This window comes from Natrix helvetica (assembly GCF_964273705.1).
Source record: "Natrix helvetica genome assembly, chromosome: 1".
NCBI lineage: Eukaryota > Metazoa > Chordata > Lepidosauria > Squamata > Natricidae > Natrix > Natrix helvetica.
In genome coordinates, this window is record NC_138548.1 from 31113324 (window position 1) to 31131739 (window position 18416).

Genomic DNA, 18416 nt, shown 5'->3' on the forward strand with positions numbered 1-18416 from the left:
ACATGGGGCATACGGTGCCTGCATGACACTCCGCCGAGCAGGAGGTAAGGACACATGCGCGCGCTGCGTGTGTGTGCGCGCGTGCTGCATGCATTCATGTGGTGGACACCGGGCCCAGTTGCACCGGGATCCGGAACCCACCACTGTATGCTATACATAAGTATAGTCATGTACAAGTTGCATGGAACACTTGAATTCATATAATATCATATTATAGGTGATACAAGTAGTCCTTGACTTATGACCACAATTGAGCCCAAAATTTATGTTGCTAATTGAGAAATGTGTTTTGCTCCATTTTATGGTTTTTCTGGCCAAATTTGTTAAGTGAATTGCTGTAGCTGTTAAATTAATAACACAATTGTTACATGAATCTAGCCTCCCCATTGACTTTGTTTGTTAAAAGGTCGCAAAATGTGATTACATAATCCCGGGACAATGCAATGATCCTAAATATGAAACATCAACAACTATTGAATAGTTGAATAGTTAGCTATAATAACTATAATAAATCTTAGAGTTTATTAGACTATAAACTATAGTATTATAGCTATATAGTATTATTAGCTATAATAAATGTTAGAATTACAAACCATAAATATTAGATCCCTTTATTAATCTTATTAAGCCATGAAGCAGTTCATTTTTTGCTCAGCATATTGTGAAATCCTAGCCACTATAATCTGAAAACTTTGATTGATATTTTGGTGTAAAGCAGGCCACTAGGACTTGTTTTAAAAATTTATAATTAAAACAAAATGTGGCATAACACAATATGCAATCATAACCCCACACTAAAATATGATATTTGCTGCATATACATCTTGCCCCCATTATAGTAATAGACATTATACTACGGTAATATGTAAAACAATTATCATATCTCAGAAAGTATTTGGCTAAAGAGTTTTAAATACTGAGAAAGCCATAAATATATCATTAAGAATGCATAGTAGATTAGCTATAGGAAAACTTTTTTTAAAAAAATATCTGAATATCTGAATCTAAGACATTTTTTGTATAGCTGGAAAGTTTATGTAGGTCAGAAAATATTTCTCTTTTCAAAGCTTCATTCCATAGATCAAGCTCCATTCTAGCAAGATCAAAAGAACCTAAAGTTTAAAGTGCTGATAGAAAACAATGAATGAAATTTTGTGTGGCAAGGCTAAACTTTACATATAAAGTTATTATTAGGTAGGAACTCTTTAATTCATGCGTAACATTCTATTTGGAAATTATTTCTTTATTAAAAGAAATAGTTCATTAAAAGAAATAATGCATTCTTCCTCATTTGTATGGCCTATATAGTGCTTAAGTCTTAGGATTCATCTGCCTGTCCCTCTCACAGTGGCATAAAGTTTTCTTGCTAAAATGCTTGGCACAAAAAATATAAGATCTTGTCTATGGGGGAATAATATTTTATGCTACACCATGGTCTAAAAAGAGGATAAGGCAGGGGTGTCCAAACTTGGGAACTTTAAGATTTGTGGACTTCAACTCCCAGAATTCCCCAGCCAGCATGGCTGGCTGGGGAATTCTGGGAGTTGAAGTCCACAAGTCTTAAAGTTCCCAAGTTTGGACACCCCTGGGATAAGGAGACATGCACACTTTATGAACACTAAGCGTGCCCCAATAATTTAGTTTAATAGTAATCTTAAGTATGTCAAAACAAAGATCACACAGTACCCAATTTGAATGTATTTTTAATTAAATGCTAACAATCTGGATTTTATATTTGGTTGAATACAACCAATTTTGTTGTATTTATTTTGTACAATGACAATAAAGGCTATACTATATTATCATTGTATGAAGAAACAGGAAAAAAACTATTCTTCAATACTGTAAATCTAGGGTTGTACCATCTTTCTCATCTTGAAACTACAATACCTCTTGGGTTTCTTTTGGAAAACTAGGTCATGTTATCCCCCGTTGGCAAAATATAAAACTGGCCGTGTAATTTTTTTTATATACAATACAATCTTTTTTTTCTTTTTGAATTTTTGTTGTTTTTTAATATTTCTTTTTTTCCCCTTTCCCTTTAATAGCAAAAAAAATCCTATCCAATCGTTTTTGCTAACTACTTCTTTGGTTTACTGTAATTAGATGGTAGTATGCATATTGCTTATCAAACACAAAGATAATGAAACAAATCATGCTAAATCTGACTTAAGGATCCAGCAATGGTTAAAAAAAGGTTCTTTATAATCCTCTGAAATCCAGGCCACTTTATGAGGTATATAGGAAATATGCTGGATTGGCTTAATATATTAAACCAAGCAGGTATGAAATGTTACTTACAGCCAATTCCAGATCTACTTATCAAGAACAGAGAGCTGCCAGCAGAGCAGAGCAGCGCCTTATTTTCAAGGCTAGCAACTTCAAGACAAATCAGAGCCACATCCATAATTGCCAGGCCGTGCATTGAAAGACTGTCAAGACTTGTTTTTGAACTAGGCACACCTCACTTTGATTCCAGTTGATCATCATCATCATCATCATAGATAACATTAGAAACTGGTGCTTGAACTTGCTTAATTTCACTGTTGCTTTCCCATTCTCTTACCTTTGGAGCCGTGTCATTTAAACTGTAAGCCTGCAGCTAATGACTCTTATTCTGTAGTAGCGGTGTGACTTGCTCTTTCACACAATTAACTAATATATTGCCATCCCTCCCCCACCCCCCCAAAAAACCCAACTAGTAACACAGTCATACCTATTCCGTTTTTCTGCTTTTTTTGTCCAGACTTTTTTTTGGACCCAGCTGAATCCGAAGGTGGGGTGGGCTGTTTTGTTACAGGGACGGGCTCCACTTTTTTTCCTGCAGGCTTAGAACTCTCCAACTCTTTTGGCACAAGTTCCTCTGAGTTGCCCTTGTGTTTCTTCTCCTTCTTCTTGCGCTCCCGGAGAGTGCTGGGGGCCTCTGTCACATTCAATGGAAGAGGGACAATGTGCTCCTCCTCTGACCCCAAAGCATCTGTCAGTCGGAAGTCCCGAGGAGTACTCTCCGAGTCAGACTCATGGAGGTTCCCATTCTGGGCCTCTTTTTTCTTGCTCTTCTTCTTCTCGGCTTTCTTTTTATCAGTCTTACTAGGCAGAAGCTTTTGGTCCCTCTTTTGTTTGGCGAGGGCTTCATCGTATAGCGTTTCTTTCATAAAAAGCCAGAAAAAGAGGAAGATGACAGCAATCACAACGGAAGGTACTAGGATGATAAAATAGGGAGACTCGTAGAATTCCATTGTGCTTTTTTCTTAACTACAAGAACAAATCTGCAAAGAAAATAAGGGCAAATGAGAATAAAAAGGATTAAGAAAGCTTAAATGCAGTGTTTTTACAGCTATATAACTGAAGCAATGATATTTCCAAATGGATTGTCATTGATTTAAAAAAATCAATAAAATAAAAATATCAATAATGAGATTATAATGTTTAGAATAAGCAAAAGGAGAGAAAAGGAGCAATACCATTTTTCACTGTGCTCGTCAGGAGCAAAGAATCAGGAACAACACAAAGTGTTGATCAGAGTAGTTTATTGCTATTGCCAGGAATCTTAACAGACTAATGCACTCACTACTGAAACTACTAGATAAGCACTGCAAAGTTTAGAGAGAATCTGCTTTCAGAGGCTTCTTCCTATCAGCAATTCAAGGCTAGCCAGTCTCCTCACTTCAGCTCCAGATTCCATAATGCCTGATTAGAGAGAATTCTGCTTTGATTTGCTTCTCTTAGTTGTAATTTACCAGCAGCCATTCCAAGATAAGAATTATAACTTTAAATAATGATGCCTAAGATTGTTTTTTCTTCCTCTTCCTTTCCTCCCCATTCCTGCTTCTTGTAGGCACTGCCTTTTAAACTATAAAATTAAAGAAGTTGATGAGTCTAATGATACATAAGATATTCTATAAAACTATTAAAGATACATAAGATATTCTGTAAAACTATAAAATCAATTTTTATGCCAGAAAATTAATGGCAAGATCAACTATCTTCAAAAGAAAGCAGCAAGACAAAATTTGAATTTTTAATTTGCCTTAGGAAAAGTAAGAAATCCTTAGTTTATGAAAAAGATTTGCAACCTCCCCTACAGAGAACTTTAGTCAATAAAATTCCTCTAAGGTGAAATGACTACAACCCAAGTTAAAGATAAAACAAAGCTATTTATTTGATTTGTGAATGCTCCAACACTGGAAGTTTTAAAGAAGAAATTGGACAACCATTTGTCTGAAATGGTATAGGGTTTCCTGCCTGAGCAGGGGGTTGGACTAGAATGCCTCCAAGGTCCCTTCCAGCTTTGTTATTCTATCCTATTCTATTTAAATTCTGTATTTTACTCAAAGTACAAGAGATAGTTAGTAATAACTACAATACTAGTACATAGCTTTAAAAATCAGTCCTTCAACCAGTCATTTAAAATTTAGCAAAATAGACAATCTTCAAATTTCCTAAATGAAAGGGATGGGGGACATCTGAAAGATTACACTACAAGTCCTAGCACCCATATAGATAGGTTTTCTCCAGAAACATCTATCCCTAACCTATTCTTTCAGGATGCCCAACAGCTAAACCCATCACCTTTGGAACAGATTCCAGCCTTCTTGATGCTCGTTGTCTTCCTCTTCTCTTTCCTTCCTCCTTTCCCAGCATTAGATCTTTACCAGAGAGGTAGGAAATCAAAATGCCAAGCTAAGCAAGCAATACTATGGAAATCGTGATCTCATATTTGGAAGGTGCTGGGAGGGCATGGATGGGAAAAATAGGGTGAAGTGAACTCTAGTAAGACCAATTGGTGTTTGCTAAGCAAACATTACTTCTGCATCTATGGCTTCAAATTTAACCAATGTGTCAAACCATTCAGGCAATTTAATTAATATATTTCTTCAATTCTTAATTTTCAGAGCTTATATTTAAACAAGTGGCAGTTGTTCTATCTTGTCCACCACCACAAAATTATGCATCTATGCTTGTTAACCAATGTTTTTCTTGAGGAAGGATGAATTACTGCCCCTTCTAAGGTAATAGACAATTAATGATGCATTTTGCTCAGCCTAGCCAGCCTCCCTTTACTTTACTTTCTTCCTTCTGACTGACTCTACTTGATGTCCAATAATGTGCTCTGCTAGTCTTCCCCCCGTCCTGCTCCCACATTCTACATATTAGATGTTATAGTCATTATAAAGAAAGAACACGCTACTAAGAAGTTAGATGGGCAATAAATCACACAACCAAGAGATGGAAGAACATTGGGCACTATCTAATAAAATGAAATTCAATGGTGAAAAGAGTAAGGTTCCACATTTAGGCAAGAAAAACTAAATGCACAGGTACAGTATAGGTGGTACCTTGCTCAACAGTAGTAACTGTGAGAGGGATCCTGGAGTCCTAGTGGACAACCACTTAAATATGAGCCAGCAGTGTGCAGCAGCTGCCAAAAAAGCCAACATGGTTCTAGGCTGCATAAATAGAGGGATAGAATCAAGATCACGTGAAGTGTTAATACCACTTTATAATGCCTTGGTAAGGCCACACTTGGAATTCTGCATTCAGTTTTGGTTGCCACGATGTAAAAAAGACGTGGAGATTCTAGAAAGAGTGCAGAGAAGAGCAACAAAGATGATTAGGGGACTGGAGACTAAAACATATGAAGAACGGTTGCAGGAACTGGGTATGTCTAGTTTAATTAAAATAAGGACTAGGGGAGACATGATAGCAGTGTTCCAATATCCCAGGGGTTGCCACAAAGAAGAGGGAGTCAAACTATTCTCCAAAGCACCTGAGGGCAGAACAAGAAGCAATGGGTGGAAACTAATCAAGGAGAGAAGCAACTTAGAACTGAGGAGAAACTTCCTGACAGTTAGAACAATTAATCAGTGGAACAGCTTGCCTCCAGAAGTTGTGAATGCCCCAACACTGGAAGTCTTTAAGCAGATGTTGGATAGCTATTTGTCTGAAACGGTATAGGGTTTCCTGACTAGGCAGGGGGTTGGACTAGAAGACCTCCAAGGTCCTTTCCAACTCTGCTATTGTATAAGATGGCTTGGGCAATAGGCCTACTTCAAATGGCTGACAAAAAGTTCCAAAGAATGGCACATATGAAGCTATGTCTTGGTGGATCACAAGCTAAACCTAAGCCAAGATTCTGATGCAACTGCAACACCAGAGGTTTAGAGCCAAGATCAAGAACAAACATTACTTCTCTTTATGTTGCATTGGTCAGACTAGACTTGGAATACTGCATCCAGTTTTGGATGTGTTTTAGAAAGACTCTGACAAACTAGAGAATATCTGGAGCAATCAAGATGACAGAGTTTGGAATATTTACCAAGATAAGAGAAGATGCAGGGAGGCAATTTAGCTAGCTTCGGGTATCTAAAGGGCTGTCATGTAGAAGGCAGGGCAGAATTGTTCAGCATTGTTCCAGAGGTCAAGAAGCAATATGTCTCAATCACAGGAAAGTAAATTTTTGATGGGGAACTTGGAAAAATTCCTAATGCCACAAGTAGTTCAACAATGAAACTGATATGTCTCAGGAGATAGTAGATTCTTTTCCACTGGAAGTATTTAATGGAGAGTTATACTGTACTCTATTCCATGGCTATACAATGCAATTTATGACTGTGTTGTGGAATATCAATGGTTAATAGCAGCACAATTCCCACTACTTCCTTCTAAGAACCCAGAATATAAAAATCAGTCTCCAGTCCTAGAGAGAACAAAACATAAAATAATTATACCTTAATGTCAGAACTATCTTTATTGGGTGCTTATGGGCTTCCTGAACTGCTTCGTGGAACCACTGAAATTATGTTTGCCTCTGAAGTTAAGCATAAGCAGTGAGAACAAGTGGATAAGACTTGGCTTGCTTAGTCAAGCATGACATGAAAACATTGGATGTAGATTTTGTGTGCATCTATAATACACAGCCTGACTTGTTCTTTAATTTCTAAGCTAGACGATCCCCACCATTCATGTGTCATATTATGCTCACATAATCATCTTTGCAGACGGATTGCAGGAGAATATGAGCATTTTTATCACTAACCCAGGCTTATGGTTTAGCCTGGCATGCTAACTGACCTTATAGAATGAGAAGGGCACTATATTACTATTGTGCATCAGTCATTACATTTCACTGGAGTCAGGAAGGAAGTGCAAATCTCCAGCGTACTAAGTGCTCTACACAATGATCTTTTCTGAAAATGCTCAAAGAACTGTTATATGATATTCACAAGCCAAAGAAAATTATAACAGATCTCTTTGGGGAACCCAACAGAATTTTTATACATCTACATTTATTCTAGCTAAATTGTAAAAAAAAAAAAAAAGCTGTATGCTTGTGAGTAGCCAAAGTTAAATAATATAGGATAGGCTGTGTGCCAAGGAATAATTATATGATATTAATAATTCACATTACATTAAACAACAAAACTTTCTAACTTTAAACTCTCAGGAAAAAATATACTATTATCTGTTCAACGAACATTAATCTTTTTCCTGTGGTCTAAAAGACATATATGGATAAAACCAAATAATGTACTCTGAATATCATGAAAGCCATCTAGATGACTTTAATCACTCTCTCATCCCAACCTACCTCACAGGGTTGTTGTGCATAAAAATTGGAATTGGAATACTTTATTTGGCCAAATATGCTTAGACCCCAAGGAATCAGTTTCCAGTACAAAAGCACTCAGTGTACTTGCAAGCAACAGAGATGACGACAACAACAATAAAACAGCTGGCTGTGTGCAACAAATCATCATCATCATTATAATGCTAATAAAAGGGCAAAGGTAATAATAAAAAGGATAAATAATAATAATAATACAACCTGACTATATGGGTTAATATGCATACACATTAGACAGAATTCTAAGAATTAGGTGTTCATAGAGATGGCACGAGGAAAAAAACTCTGTTTCTAGTTGTCTTTGCATTTAATGCCCTATTGCACCGTCCCAACGCAAGGAGTTGAAACAGTTTATGTCCAGGGTGTGAGTGGTCTGTTGATATTTTCTAGCCCTCCTAATGGCCTGTGCAATAGACAAGTATTCTATGGAAGGCAAGACGGTTACAATTGTTTTTTTTCTGCAATCTTGACTATCTGTTGGACTCTGTATCTGTCCTGTTTGGTTGCTGTACCAAAGCAGAGTTATAGAAGTACACATTACAGACTTAATAATTCCTCTGTAAAACCATATCAGCAGCTCCTGGGACAGTCTGAATTTCCTGAGTTGCTCAAGAACAACATTTTTTGCTTTAACTTTTAATGATAGTTCTAATAAGAAGTGTCCATTTCAAGTCCAGGCAGATTATAGAACCCCAAAACATGAAGGACTCTACTGCTGATTGCATTCTCTAGAACAGGGGTGTCAAACTCAAGGCTCGAGTGCCGGATCTGGCCTGCAGGGTGCTTAGATCTGGCCTGCAAGGCTGCCATGGAAACAGCAAAGGAGCAGCCCACGGTGTCTCTGCCAGCAAAAACGGAGCTTGGGAGGGCTACTAGTAGACCTCTGGAGCTCCATTTTCACTGGTAGAAGATTGCAGGAGGCCGTTGCAGCCAAAAATGGTGCTCAGGAGGCCATCTTTGCTGGCAGAGCGCTTGGGCCACCACAGGAACCCCCGACATGAGTGATGATGAGCTGGCCACACCCACCTTGGCCACGCCCACCCAGCTCCTCCAAGGTCAAACACAACCCTGATGCAGCCCTCAGTGAAATCAAGTTAGACACCCCTGCTGTAGAATATAGTAAAAGAGAGCAAAATAGAAGGGCTAAAATAGGAGGAGGAAAGAATATTAGTTATGTTTGCCATCCTGAGTTATTAATGGGATTAAAAAACCTTAAATAATAAAAATATAAATACTAAATGTGTACCGGTAGCCCTCAACCTATGACAATTGAGCCCAACATTTCTGTTGCTAAGCAAAATAGTTAAGTGAATTTTGCCCCATTTTACAACCTTTCTTGCCATAGTTGTCTTGTGCATCACTGCAGTTGTTAAATTAGTATCACAGTAATTAAGTCAATCTGGCTTCCCCATGACTTTCCTTGGCAGAAGGTCACAAAATATCACATGATCCCAGGACATTGCAACTACCATAAATCAGGGTCAGTTGTCAAGGGTTCCAACATGCTGCAACTGTCAGAAGTGTGAAAAACAGACATGTAAATTTTTTCAGTCCTGTTGTATATTAATTTCGCAGAGTCACTAAATGAACTGTTGTAAGCTAAGAACGACCTATATTCTGAATTCCAAGTATCAACATTCTTGTTCTAAATTACTTTTCTCTGATCTGATAAATAGCATAGTCATCATTAAATAATAGTGTTTGCTACTTTGAGTCTATAAAAACTTTAGCCTCACAAAACTATCAAAAGTCTGTGTTAATTAGAGCAATGAACCTTCTTAAAATCTTTTTATATTCAGAACAGAACATGCATTCCATTAATTATTCTGTAGCTAAAGTGTTTCCGAGAGCCAAAAGAATTCAGACTAAATGGGTTAAACCAAACCTATTCCAATCTAATGCCTCCTAGATGTGCTGGATTACAATTTATATAAATCTCAGATAGAGAAAGCTAATCAACTATTTGTGCCATCTAATAATTAGGCCATTATACAATTTTTAAATTACTGAATGGGGTGCAACTTTCAGTCAAATAATAGTCAAGTCTTCCCATTTCTCCTATCCTTTGAACAGATGACTAAGTACTGTGTAAGTGCTATGTAAGCATGCCAGATCACAGTTGGGGAATGGTACAGCTACAAACTGAATATTGCATTGAGCAAGTGGAATCAGGGAGTTAAGCAGAGAGCTAGCCAGCTCTCAAGAGCATTTGAAAAGTTAAAACTATTTTAATATGTAGTATGATTGAAATGTTTGCAATACTGAAAACCTTGGTTTAGAATAGGTTATAACAAATCTGAAAGAAATTAAAAGAGAGAGTGAATCCTCTTTGTACAATATCTCCTGCATAATGAAACACAGAACCCCACAAGTACTGAATATATCTCTGTCAGTCAGTAAAGGCTAAACAGTGAGACAGGCAACACATCAGACTTTATTAATATAGTCAAACACGAGTGCTCATGAAGTTCAGCATCATCTGAAAGTCATACATTGCTCAGCCATAACCTGGATTAGGAGGAGACACAGATTCAAATTTCCCCTAAATGTAAAGAACTATTGAGATGACCTTAAAGAAAACTATACAGAAATGGTTAATTGAGGACAGCTAACCTAGCACACGGGAGGTTAAATTGGAAGGGATTGCCACTTTGAATTTCTGGAAGAATATAAATACAAAAGCCAAGCGACTAAATTATTACTTGTAAGGTATCATTATAAAACTGATAAAATAAAAGAAATGCATATTTATATTATTTAAGGAAGCACTGATTCACTTCTATTTTCATTTTCTATTTTCTTAGCCAACTTTATTATTTTTGTTAATAAAGTTATAATAAAACCAATTTGATCTATTTTTAAATCAAAATCCAAAATCTTTTAAATCATGCAACTCTTCTCTTGATTAAACTGATCCAATTAAGCCTTTTGTTGAGCACAAACTCAGACTTCCAAATATCCTCTGGGTAAATGCTTTACATTCCATCTATAATAGAGACACATCAAGTCAAACGTATAGTCCTTTGAAAAAGAAAAGATCTAAGTGACGTTATTTTGCTTAAAAAAAACCTGGGAGTATATACCCTCCAGAAGTATTTGGTTTTAATCATATTCAAAACATCTTTACAAGAAAAATATTTTAAGTAGTTTAAAATTAATACTATATTAATGGATTTAAACCAAGAGTTTGCTAATATGTAAACAATGCCAGCATTAGACAAAAGTTTTAAACATGATTACATTCTCCCCAAAAGAGCATTCCCTGAATTCCAGCTATTACTGGATTTGTAGGTAGTAGCTATATTACGGAGTATATTTGTGCCAAAAATTACTACTCCTGAGTTGGCTGGATTCAACAGGTATCCAGACCTTGGGGGTTGGACTAGAAGACCTCCAAGTCTGTTCTTCTATTCTATACCTTGTCTAGTGCCTGACTATTCTTAAAAATGTTTCTGCATATTTTAATTGGTACAAAATATAGTGGGTAGACTATTAATCAGAACAAACTACATGATGTTGATTCTGAAAGGCCTCCATGGCGTGTTAGTCACCTATTGGGAACAATTTGAACTGCTGGGGATGAATTTTAAAGCCCTAAATAGCTTAGGGCATCATTATTTGAAGACTTTTTCTCCTACCCTGAGCCTGTCCAGTTACTTAGATCAGCAGGAGAGGAACTTTTAAAACTCCACTTATTCCTCAGAGTTGATTATCTGGCAAGGAGAGGACTTTTTTCCTATGGGCTATGAAATGCTCTCCCAGGGAGGTATAGCCATGTGAAAAACAAGACCTTATGCAAAGTTTGTCCCCCTTTTTAAATAATTGTAAGAGAAATCAATATTAATAAAAGCTGCAAGAATTGGCTCTTCACCCAGTTCTTCCTCAATGGGAAACAAAGACCCTTCACTCAATCACATTTGCCCATTTTTGTCTTTTATCTTTTATGATTTGATGGCATTTTTTGTTTGTGACTTGGCCAGAGTCATTAGGCGTCAGGCAATTTAAATTATTTTACTACTACTACTACTACTACTACTACTATTATTATTATTATTATTATTATTATTATTATTATTATTATTTAGTACATAAAGATAAATGTGATGTAACTGACGTACTATAAAAAACCATTTTGCTAACCTTTATTTACCCCCAAATAATATATATTTTTGGGTAAATAAATAATAATATTTAAAATAATGATATTTCCTTCTGTGGAAAAACTAAGTATCTTTGGTACTAATACTTAGTATTATTTCTTTTGCCAGAAACAATCTCAAGTATGTGTCCCAAAGGTGCTTTTCCAAAATGCAACTGGACTTTATTTTTCTTGAAGGTGTTTTGCTTCTCATCCAAGAAGCATCCTCAGTTCAGACTGAATGCTGGTGAATGGAAGGATTTATATTTCTTATAACTTTCTAACAGTCTCTGACACTGACTGGAAGGAATTTTCCCACTTGTCCATGCAGAATGTTTTCAGCTATGCAAATTTTGAGGGGTTTCTCGCTTGCATTGGCCATTGCAAGTCACCCCACAGCACCTCAATGGAATTTAGATATGGGTTGTGACATGGTAACTCCAGAGCCTCCATTTCTTTTTTTTTCTTTTCTTTTCTTTTTCAGGCATTCCTTGATGGTTTGGTTGGAATAGTTGGCTCACTGACACGTTGAACTTTAATTAACAGATGGACTCACACATTATCCTCAAGCACCCTTGGTACAATGAGGAATTCATAGTGGTGAGCTGCCCAAGCCTGTTGCAACCAAGCAGTCCCAAGCTATAATATTTCCACCACTCTACTTTACAGTTGGTATCAGGATTTTTTGGGTGAAATGCTATATTTGATTTTCTGGTACTGTGGTGAAATAACTCTACCCTTAGCTCATTGGTCCAGAGCACATTATTCTAGAACTCCTGCTCATTGCCTAAGTGTTATGAGCAAACTTTAGTCTTGTCCTGGTGTTATTTCTGGGCAGCAAATGTTTTCGTCTGGCCATCTTCCAAATAGATCCAATTGGTGCAGCTTCTTTTGAATAGTAGATGCATACACTTTGACATCAATAGTGGTGAGAGTTACTGTAGGCCATGTGATGAAAGTCTAGGGTTCTTAAAGACGTCTTTCAGCATTTTGCATTCTGCCTCAGATTGAATGTTGGGGCAGCCTATCCAAATTGGCAGTTGTCTAAAATCTTCTCCACTTGTTGAAGATCCTCTACGGTGGAATGATTGATGGGTAATTATTTGGCTATCTTTTTAAATCCCTTCCTGGATTTGCAGGCGTATATAGCCCTATATCTGAAGGCTTCAGAATGGTTTTTGAGCTCGGCAAGGTGATACCATACACACTTCAACAACAAAGAGCAAATCAAATTAATGTCTTAGGTTTCAATAAGACTGGTTCCTCCCAGATCCTGTCTAATGATGTTCTAATCAGTTGTACCTGATGTGAGGAAACTGATTCTAATTTTAGGTTTTTGAGCTAGTGATAAAATGTTGAGGTGTATATACTTTTCATACATGTGAAACTTCATATATGTTTATTTAAATTAAGATAAATGGTGCATGGTATTTATTATATCATATTCCCATAGATCAATACTGTTGAAACGAATGTCACATATCTACTTTTGAAATGTATAGAAAAAGTTTAAAAAAATTAGTGGGGTGTACCCACTGAATCATGTTTCATATGATTATGGTTGGTTCAAGGCAGTGGTGTGTTCTGGATTCCGTTCCAACCGGTACGGTTGGAACGGCCCCGGCGTCACCCACATGCACACACGCATGCATGTGATGCGTGCATTCGTCCTACCTGTCAGCAAGGCTTCCGCAAGCCTCCGCGATGCTTCAGCTGCTCAGCGGAGCGTCACGCAGGCACTGTGTGCACCATGCGCGTGCACGGAAGCATGGAAGCATTAAAAGACAAGTAAGGAGCTCAGACGGGTGGGTGGGCCCTCCAGAGCACCGGAACGGAACAGTATCCAGTGCTCCGGGCTGGTTCCGGTACGCCCGTGCCGGGGCATACCACCTGCAACCCACCACTGGTTCACGGGTCATCAGACTGTGTAATGATAGAGAGATAATATTAGCATGTGTGGAATGTAGATTTTGAAGATTTCGCTCAACAGTTCATTAGGGACATGTACAATTTATCCCTACAAAAAGGACAAGCAAAAACTTCAGAGAGGTTCTCACTCACATTTCAACTTGAAAAAGAAATTTCAGCAGGTCGCAGCAGCTAGCTTGGAAGATACAAAAAGTCAAGCTGAGCTGGTATCTGGCTAAGTATAATAGAAGAAGAGCTACATTAGTCCATGTTGGCAAAAATGCATCTGATGAAATGAGCAGCAGTTCACAAAAGCTTATGCCTTTTCATAAAAGCTTTAAGCCGGAAAAAGTGCTACGCAACTCTTTCTAATTTCTTGCACAGAGACCAACTGGAAATATCAAGAGTGATAAATTATAGTGAAAAGCTTAAAAAACCCAAAAGATAGTAATGGAAAATATTTTCTGCATTATTGTCAAAAAAATTATAAAGACAGGACTCAACTTACTTCTCTCAGGAATTAAAAAGAAAAACACATTCTTCTTTTATCATTCTTTCCTAACCACATTTCCAAGCAAGTGAAGGAAGAAAACTCTCCTCCACAAAGTTGTCTAAATGCTATAAGAAGGAAAATAATCATTGTAGTTAAATATGAAATGCCAGCAAAATTTGAAAATAATTTATATTGGAAATATTATATGAAGCAAGATGGTGATATAAACAAAAAAAAAGGAACCAATTCACTATGCCCCATATCCAGGATCAACCATCAAGGCATTACAAGGTTCTGAAAACAGAGCAGAGTTGATGTCTCTTTTGCATCGATTTGGACATAATCAACATGAAAACTGGAAGGCACAGCATTCTTCTCTCAAACATGTAGGTAAAAAAATGTAACTTGGCAAAGTTTCAAGGACTTGGAATGGGGCAGGGAAGAGAAAACAGTTAATTGCTGCATTTTTGCAATTTTCATGTCAAGAGTATAATAACCTGGCCAATGGCAATTATAAAATATTTACTTAGTCTTATCCTTGTGGAGAGCAAGTTCACCGCAACCCAGCATATCTGTGAGACATGAAACTAGAAAAAGACCCTGTTGCATTCATAATAGAGAGGACAGAGGAATCTATGCCCACTTGTTTTGTTTAAAACTCATTTTCTCTTAATTCAAGACAGGCAATTCCTTCCTTTACAAAATAAGCCACAGCATCTACGTAAAGTTTTAAAGTGAGAAGGGGAGGAGTATGTGGAAAGCAATAAGGGGGGAAAGTTTGAACAATTTAAATTTAAAAGCACAAAATAAGTATATGAGAATGCAGAATGTTATAACTAGTTAACAGATTTCTCCAACTGCCAGAAAAGATTCAGTATCTTAATGTTTAATCTTATTTTCCAATAGGAAAATGTGGACAAATGATCTGAAATTTACACTAAATTATAATCTAAAAAGTTTTTTTAAAATAAAATGATGTAGCATTGATATTTAACACCTGAATAATTGTCAAAGGTGTATACTGGCATGTCAAACAAATGTTGGAAATGTAACCAATGTGAGGGTACCTTTTACCATTTATGGTGGACCTGTAAAAGTGCTAAGAAATATTGGGATTAGATAGGTTTGCTGATCCAGAAGATTCTTAAAGTTGATGTACATTTGAAACCAGATTTTTTTCCTTTTATGGGTTCATGGATAAACAGAATGAAAGTAAATACCGGACTTTGTTCTTATATATGACAACTGCTGCAAGGCTGCTATATAAACAAAGGCAGAAGGATATGCAAATTCTCACAAATGGATCCTGAAGGTAATGGAACGGGTGAAGATGGAAAAACTGATTACTTTGATTAAAGATAACATTTTGACTGCTTTTTTCCCCCCTGCATGGAAACCCCTTTTTGGATTTTCTGTTCAATAAAGATAAAAATGAAGTTTTGACTTTGAGATTTGAAGATTGGATATGTTTTGATTATAGCAACATTGTATACTGTATATTGTTCAATAGATATACATTTTATTTTATGTCATTTTATAGTTTTATACATTGGATATGTGTAGTTGTGAAGCTATTATGATTATAGTTTATCTGTTCTATTTAGATTAAGATGTATTATACAGTTATTTTTTATTGATATAGCTTTTAAATTTTCATTTTGTATCTGTTTTTGTTAAAGTAAAATAAGAGAATGTTTTATCTTATAACTGGATCCATATTGAAGATAATTGTAAGTACCTTTTCTGTTATTGTTTTATGTCACTTTTTAATTTTTCCCTGTTGTTCCTTGTTCCTTTTTGTTGTAATTTTGCATTTTAACTTTCTATCTTTGATGTTTCATAAAATTTGGCATATAAAAAAGTTTAGTATCTTAGTGCAGAGATGCATGACTTCCTTATAGGACTATCATATTTTTTAATATCCAATCAGGCAAAGTGAGAACATGCTCAAAATTCACTCCCACTTTGTCTTAGTTAGCCCATAGTGTGCTTGCGCATGAAAAAGAGAAGCAAAACCAGAATGAATAGATACTGTGTTTCCCCGAAAACATGACCTACCCCGAAAGTAAGTCCTAGCTTGATTTTTACACGTGCCCAAGACAAGCCCTACTCCCAAATTGAGCTCTAATTAAGATCCCACCCATTGCAGGTTCAGGGGGTGGGGAAAGGCACACAGATTAAAATTAAGCTAGGGGGGATGGGTGGGTGGAGCTGCCCTACTTATCAGGCCTTGCACACCCGACCCCTGCCTTGCAGGCCAATTTATTCTATGGCTGCTTGCAGCCGCTTGTGCATATTGCCCCCGGCCTCCGTTTTGCCATCAGAGGCCTTCTGAAAAGCCCTCTGCAATCAAGAAACAAAGTCCAGATTGACACGCACATTACCCCTAGCCTCCGTTTCACCGTCAGGGCTTTCTGGAAAGCCCTCTACAGCCGATAACAGAGCTCCTGATCGATCCGGAGCTCTGTTATCGGCTCCAGAGGGCTTTCCGGAAAACTCTGATGGCCAAATGGAGGCCAGTGGCAATGCATGCAAGTGGCAAAAGAAGTGGGCAGCACCAGGCTCCTGCTGGGCGGGGCTCTCGGTGCTGCTGCTGCAAGGTGAATCAGTAATTAGACCCCCTGAAAGGAGTTTTTTCAGGGGTCAAAAGAAAATAAGAGCAGGTCTTATTTTCAGGGAAACACGATAGTTGTGCCTTGCCATATGCCAAAAACTTCTGCCATGTTATGGGTTCTAAATTAATTATATTTGGTCACTCCTGATCAATAGAAATTATCTGCAATACTACTTAACAAATCAAAAGAGCTTTGAGAAAAATTTTGTTTTTGTTCTTTAAAGTTTTCATTTATGATAACTGAATCTGCTTCAAGGGGGAATGGCCCCTCATCCTAGGTCAAACTACTTCTCTCTTTATTAAGCAAATAACCAAGCTCAGGGAGCACCAAGAACTCCAGAGCTCTTTATTATCCTTTCAAAGGGATAGGCAAAAACATTATTTATTCAAGTATGCTTCCAGGATGTAAGTACTTTTAACCTTCTACGTTTCTCGGTTTCTCAATTTTGGAACATTTTTGTCTGCTCTTTTAAAATATTCCTTCTGCTTACTATTTTGAATATTTTTCTTTTCTGAAAAAGCAAAGTATATATTCAATAAATAAAATAAATGTAAAATTTATGAAGAAAAACATTTCAGGAAGAAAATATTATTTTGTTGGTCTCCAAGATGAACTCAATTTACTACTGGCATCTAGTCAGAATAATAGAATTGGAAGGAACCTTGGAGGTCATCTAGTCAACCCCCCACTCAACCAGGAGACTACTACAGTATTTCAGACAAATAGTTGTCCAATCTCTTCTTAAAAACCTCCAATATTGGTATACAACTTCTGGATGCATTTAAACATATAAAAAACAAGAAATAATAAAATAAATAAAAACAATAAAAACAATAAAATAAAATAAAAATAAATAAATAAATAAATAAATAAAAATAGTCATTCCAGAATCAATCATCTACAGCTCCATAAACACTTAATGTTCAGCTTGGGAAAATTATTATTAGAAATAAGCAGTAAATATGTTAACATTGTTCTGAAATGCAAGAAATTTAGTGTTCTTAATAATAATAAACTTCAGGTTTTGAGTATGAAACAAAGGGAAAGAAATAAAAACAACATTTTGAAGGAGAAATATATATTAAACCACTTCAGAAAATAACATATATCTTGAAGTTAGAATTAAAAAACTAACTAAATGGCTCAGCTCTTTCTGAGGGGTTTTCTATCTTTGATACAAGGAAAAAAACGCTGAAAATTGATTGCTTTTACACAAACGCATGTACAACATATATTCCTAGTGAATGTTCCCAAATGGTCTTTCCTTATGGATTACTGTGTTTAGATGTGTACGTTACATGGATGTATTTACAAAAATGGATGGAGACAAGGAGCTTCGAATCACTTTCTTCCCACTGCATAATGCCAAGTCCTTCAATTCCAGCCTTACTTCACAGGTTCTCTGTTTTTTGAATCCCACTTTTTCACTGCTTTTTTTTCTATTCAATCCTAGTCTTGGCTTACTTATTTCATACTCACTTACTGCAATGACTCTTACTGGAATTCCATTTATTTACATGCCAATATCTGATTTTATTGGTGCCACAATCTTAATTTTCGGGTGGTAAAGCTTCAGTAGAAATATCTTTTGATGGTACAATCTACAATTTTTATCTGTAACTGTTCAAATACTTA

The 18416-nt window shown here is 36.5% G+C and overlaps 1 protein-coding gene across 9 annotated transcripts in view; it reads right to left on the bottom strand.

The window, feature by feature from the left end:
- KTN1 (kinectin 1) overlaps nt 1–18416 on the bottom strand; it is a 90428-nt gene that overhangs the window by 62785 nt on the left and 9227 nt on the right. For 7 of the 9 annotated variants that reach the window (XM_081934538.1, XM_081934537.1, XM_081934536.1 and 4 more), the window contains exon 2: nt 2717–3269. In XM_081934538.1, coding sequence (XP_081790664.1) covers nt 2717–3239 — 523 coding nt within the window. In that variant the 5' untranslated portion in view covers nt 3240–3269. Of the gene's footprint in view, nt 1–2716; nt 3270–13826; nt 13909–18416 lie in introns of all 9 variants that reach the window. The other 2 variants (XM_081934533.1, XM_081934534.1) reach the window with 2 other exon arrangements.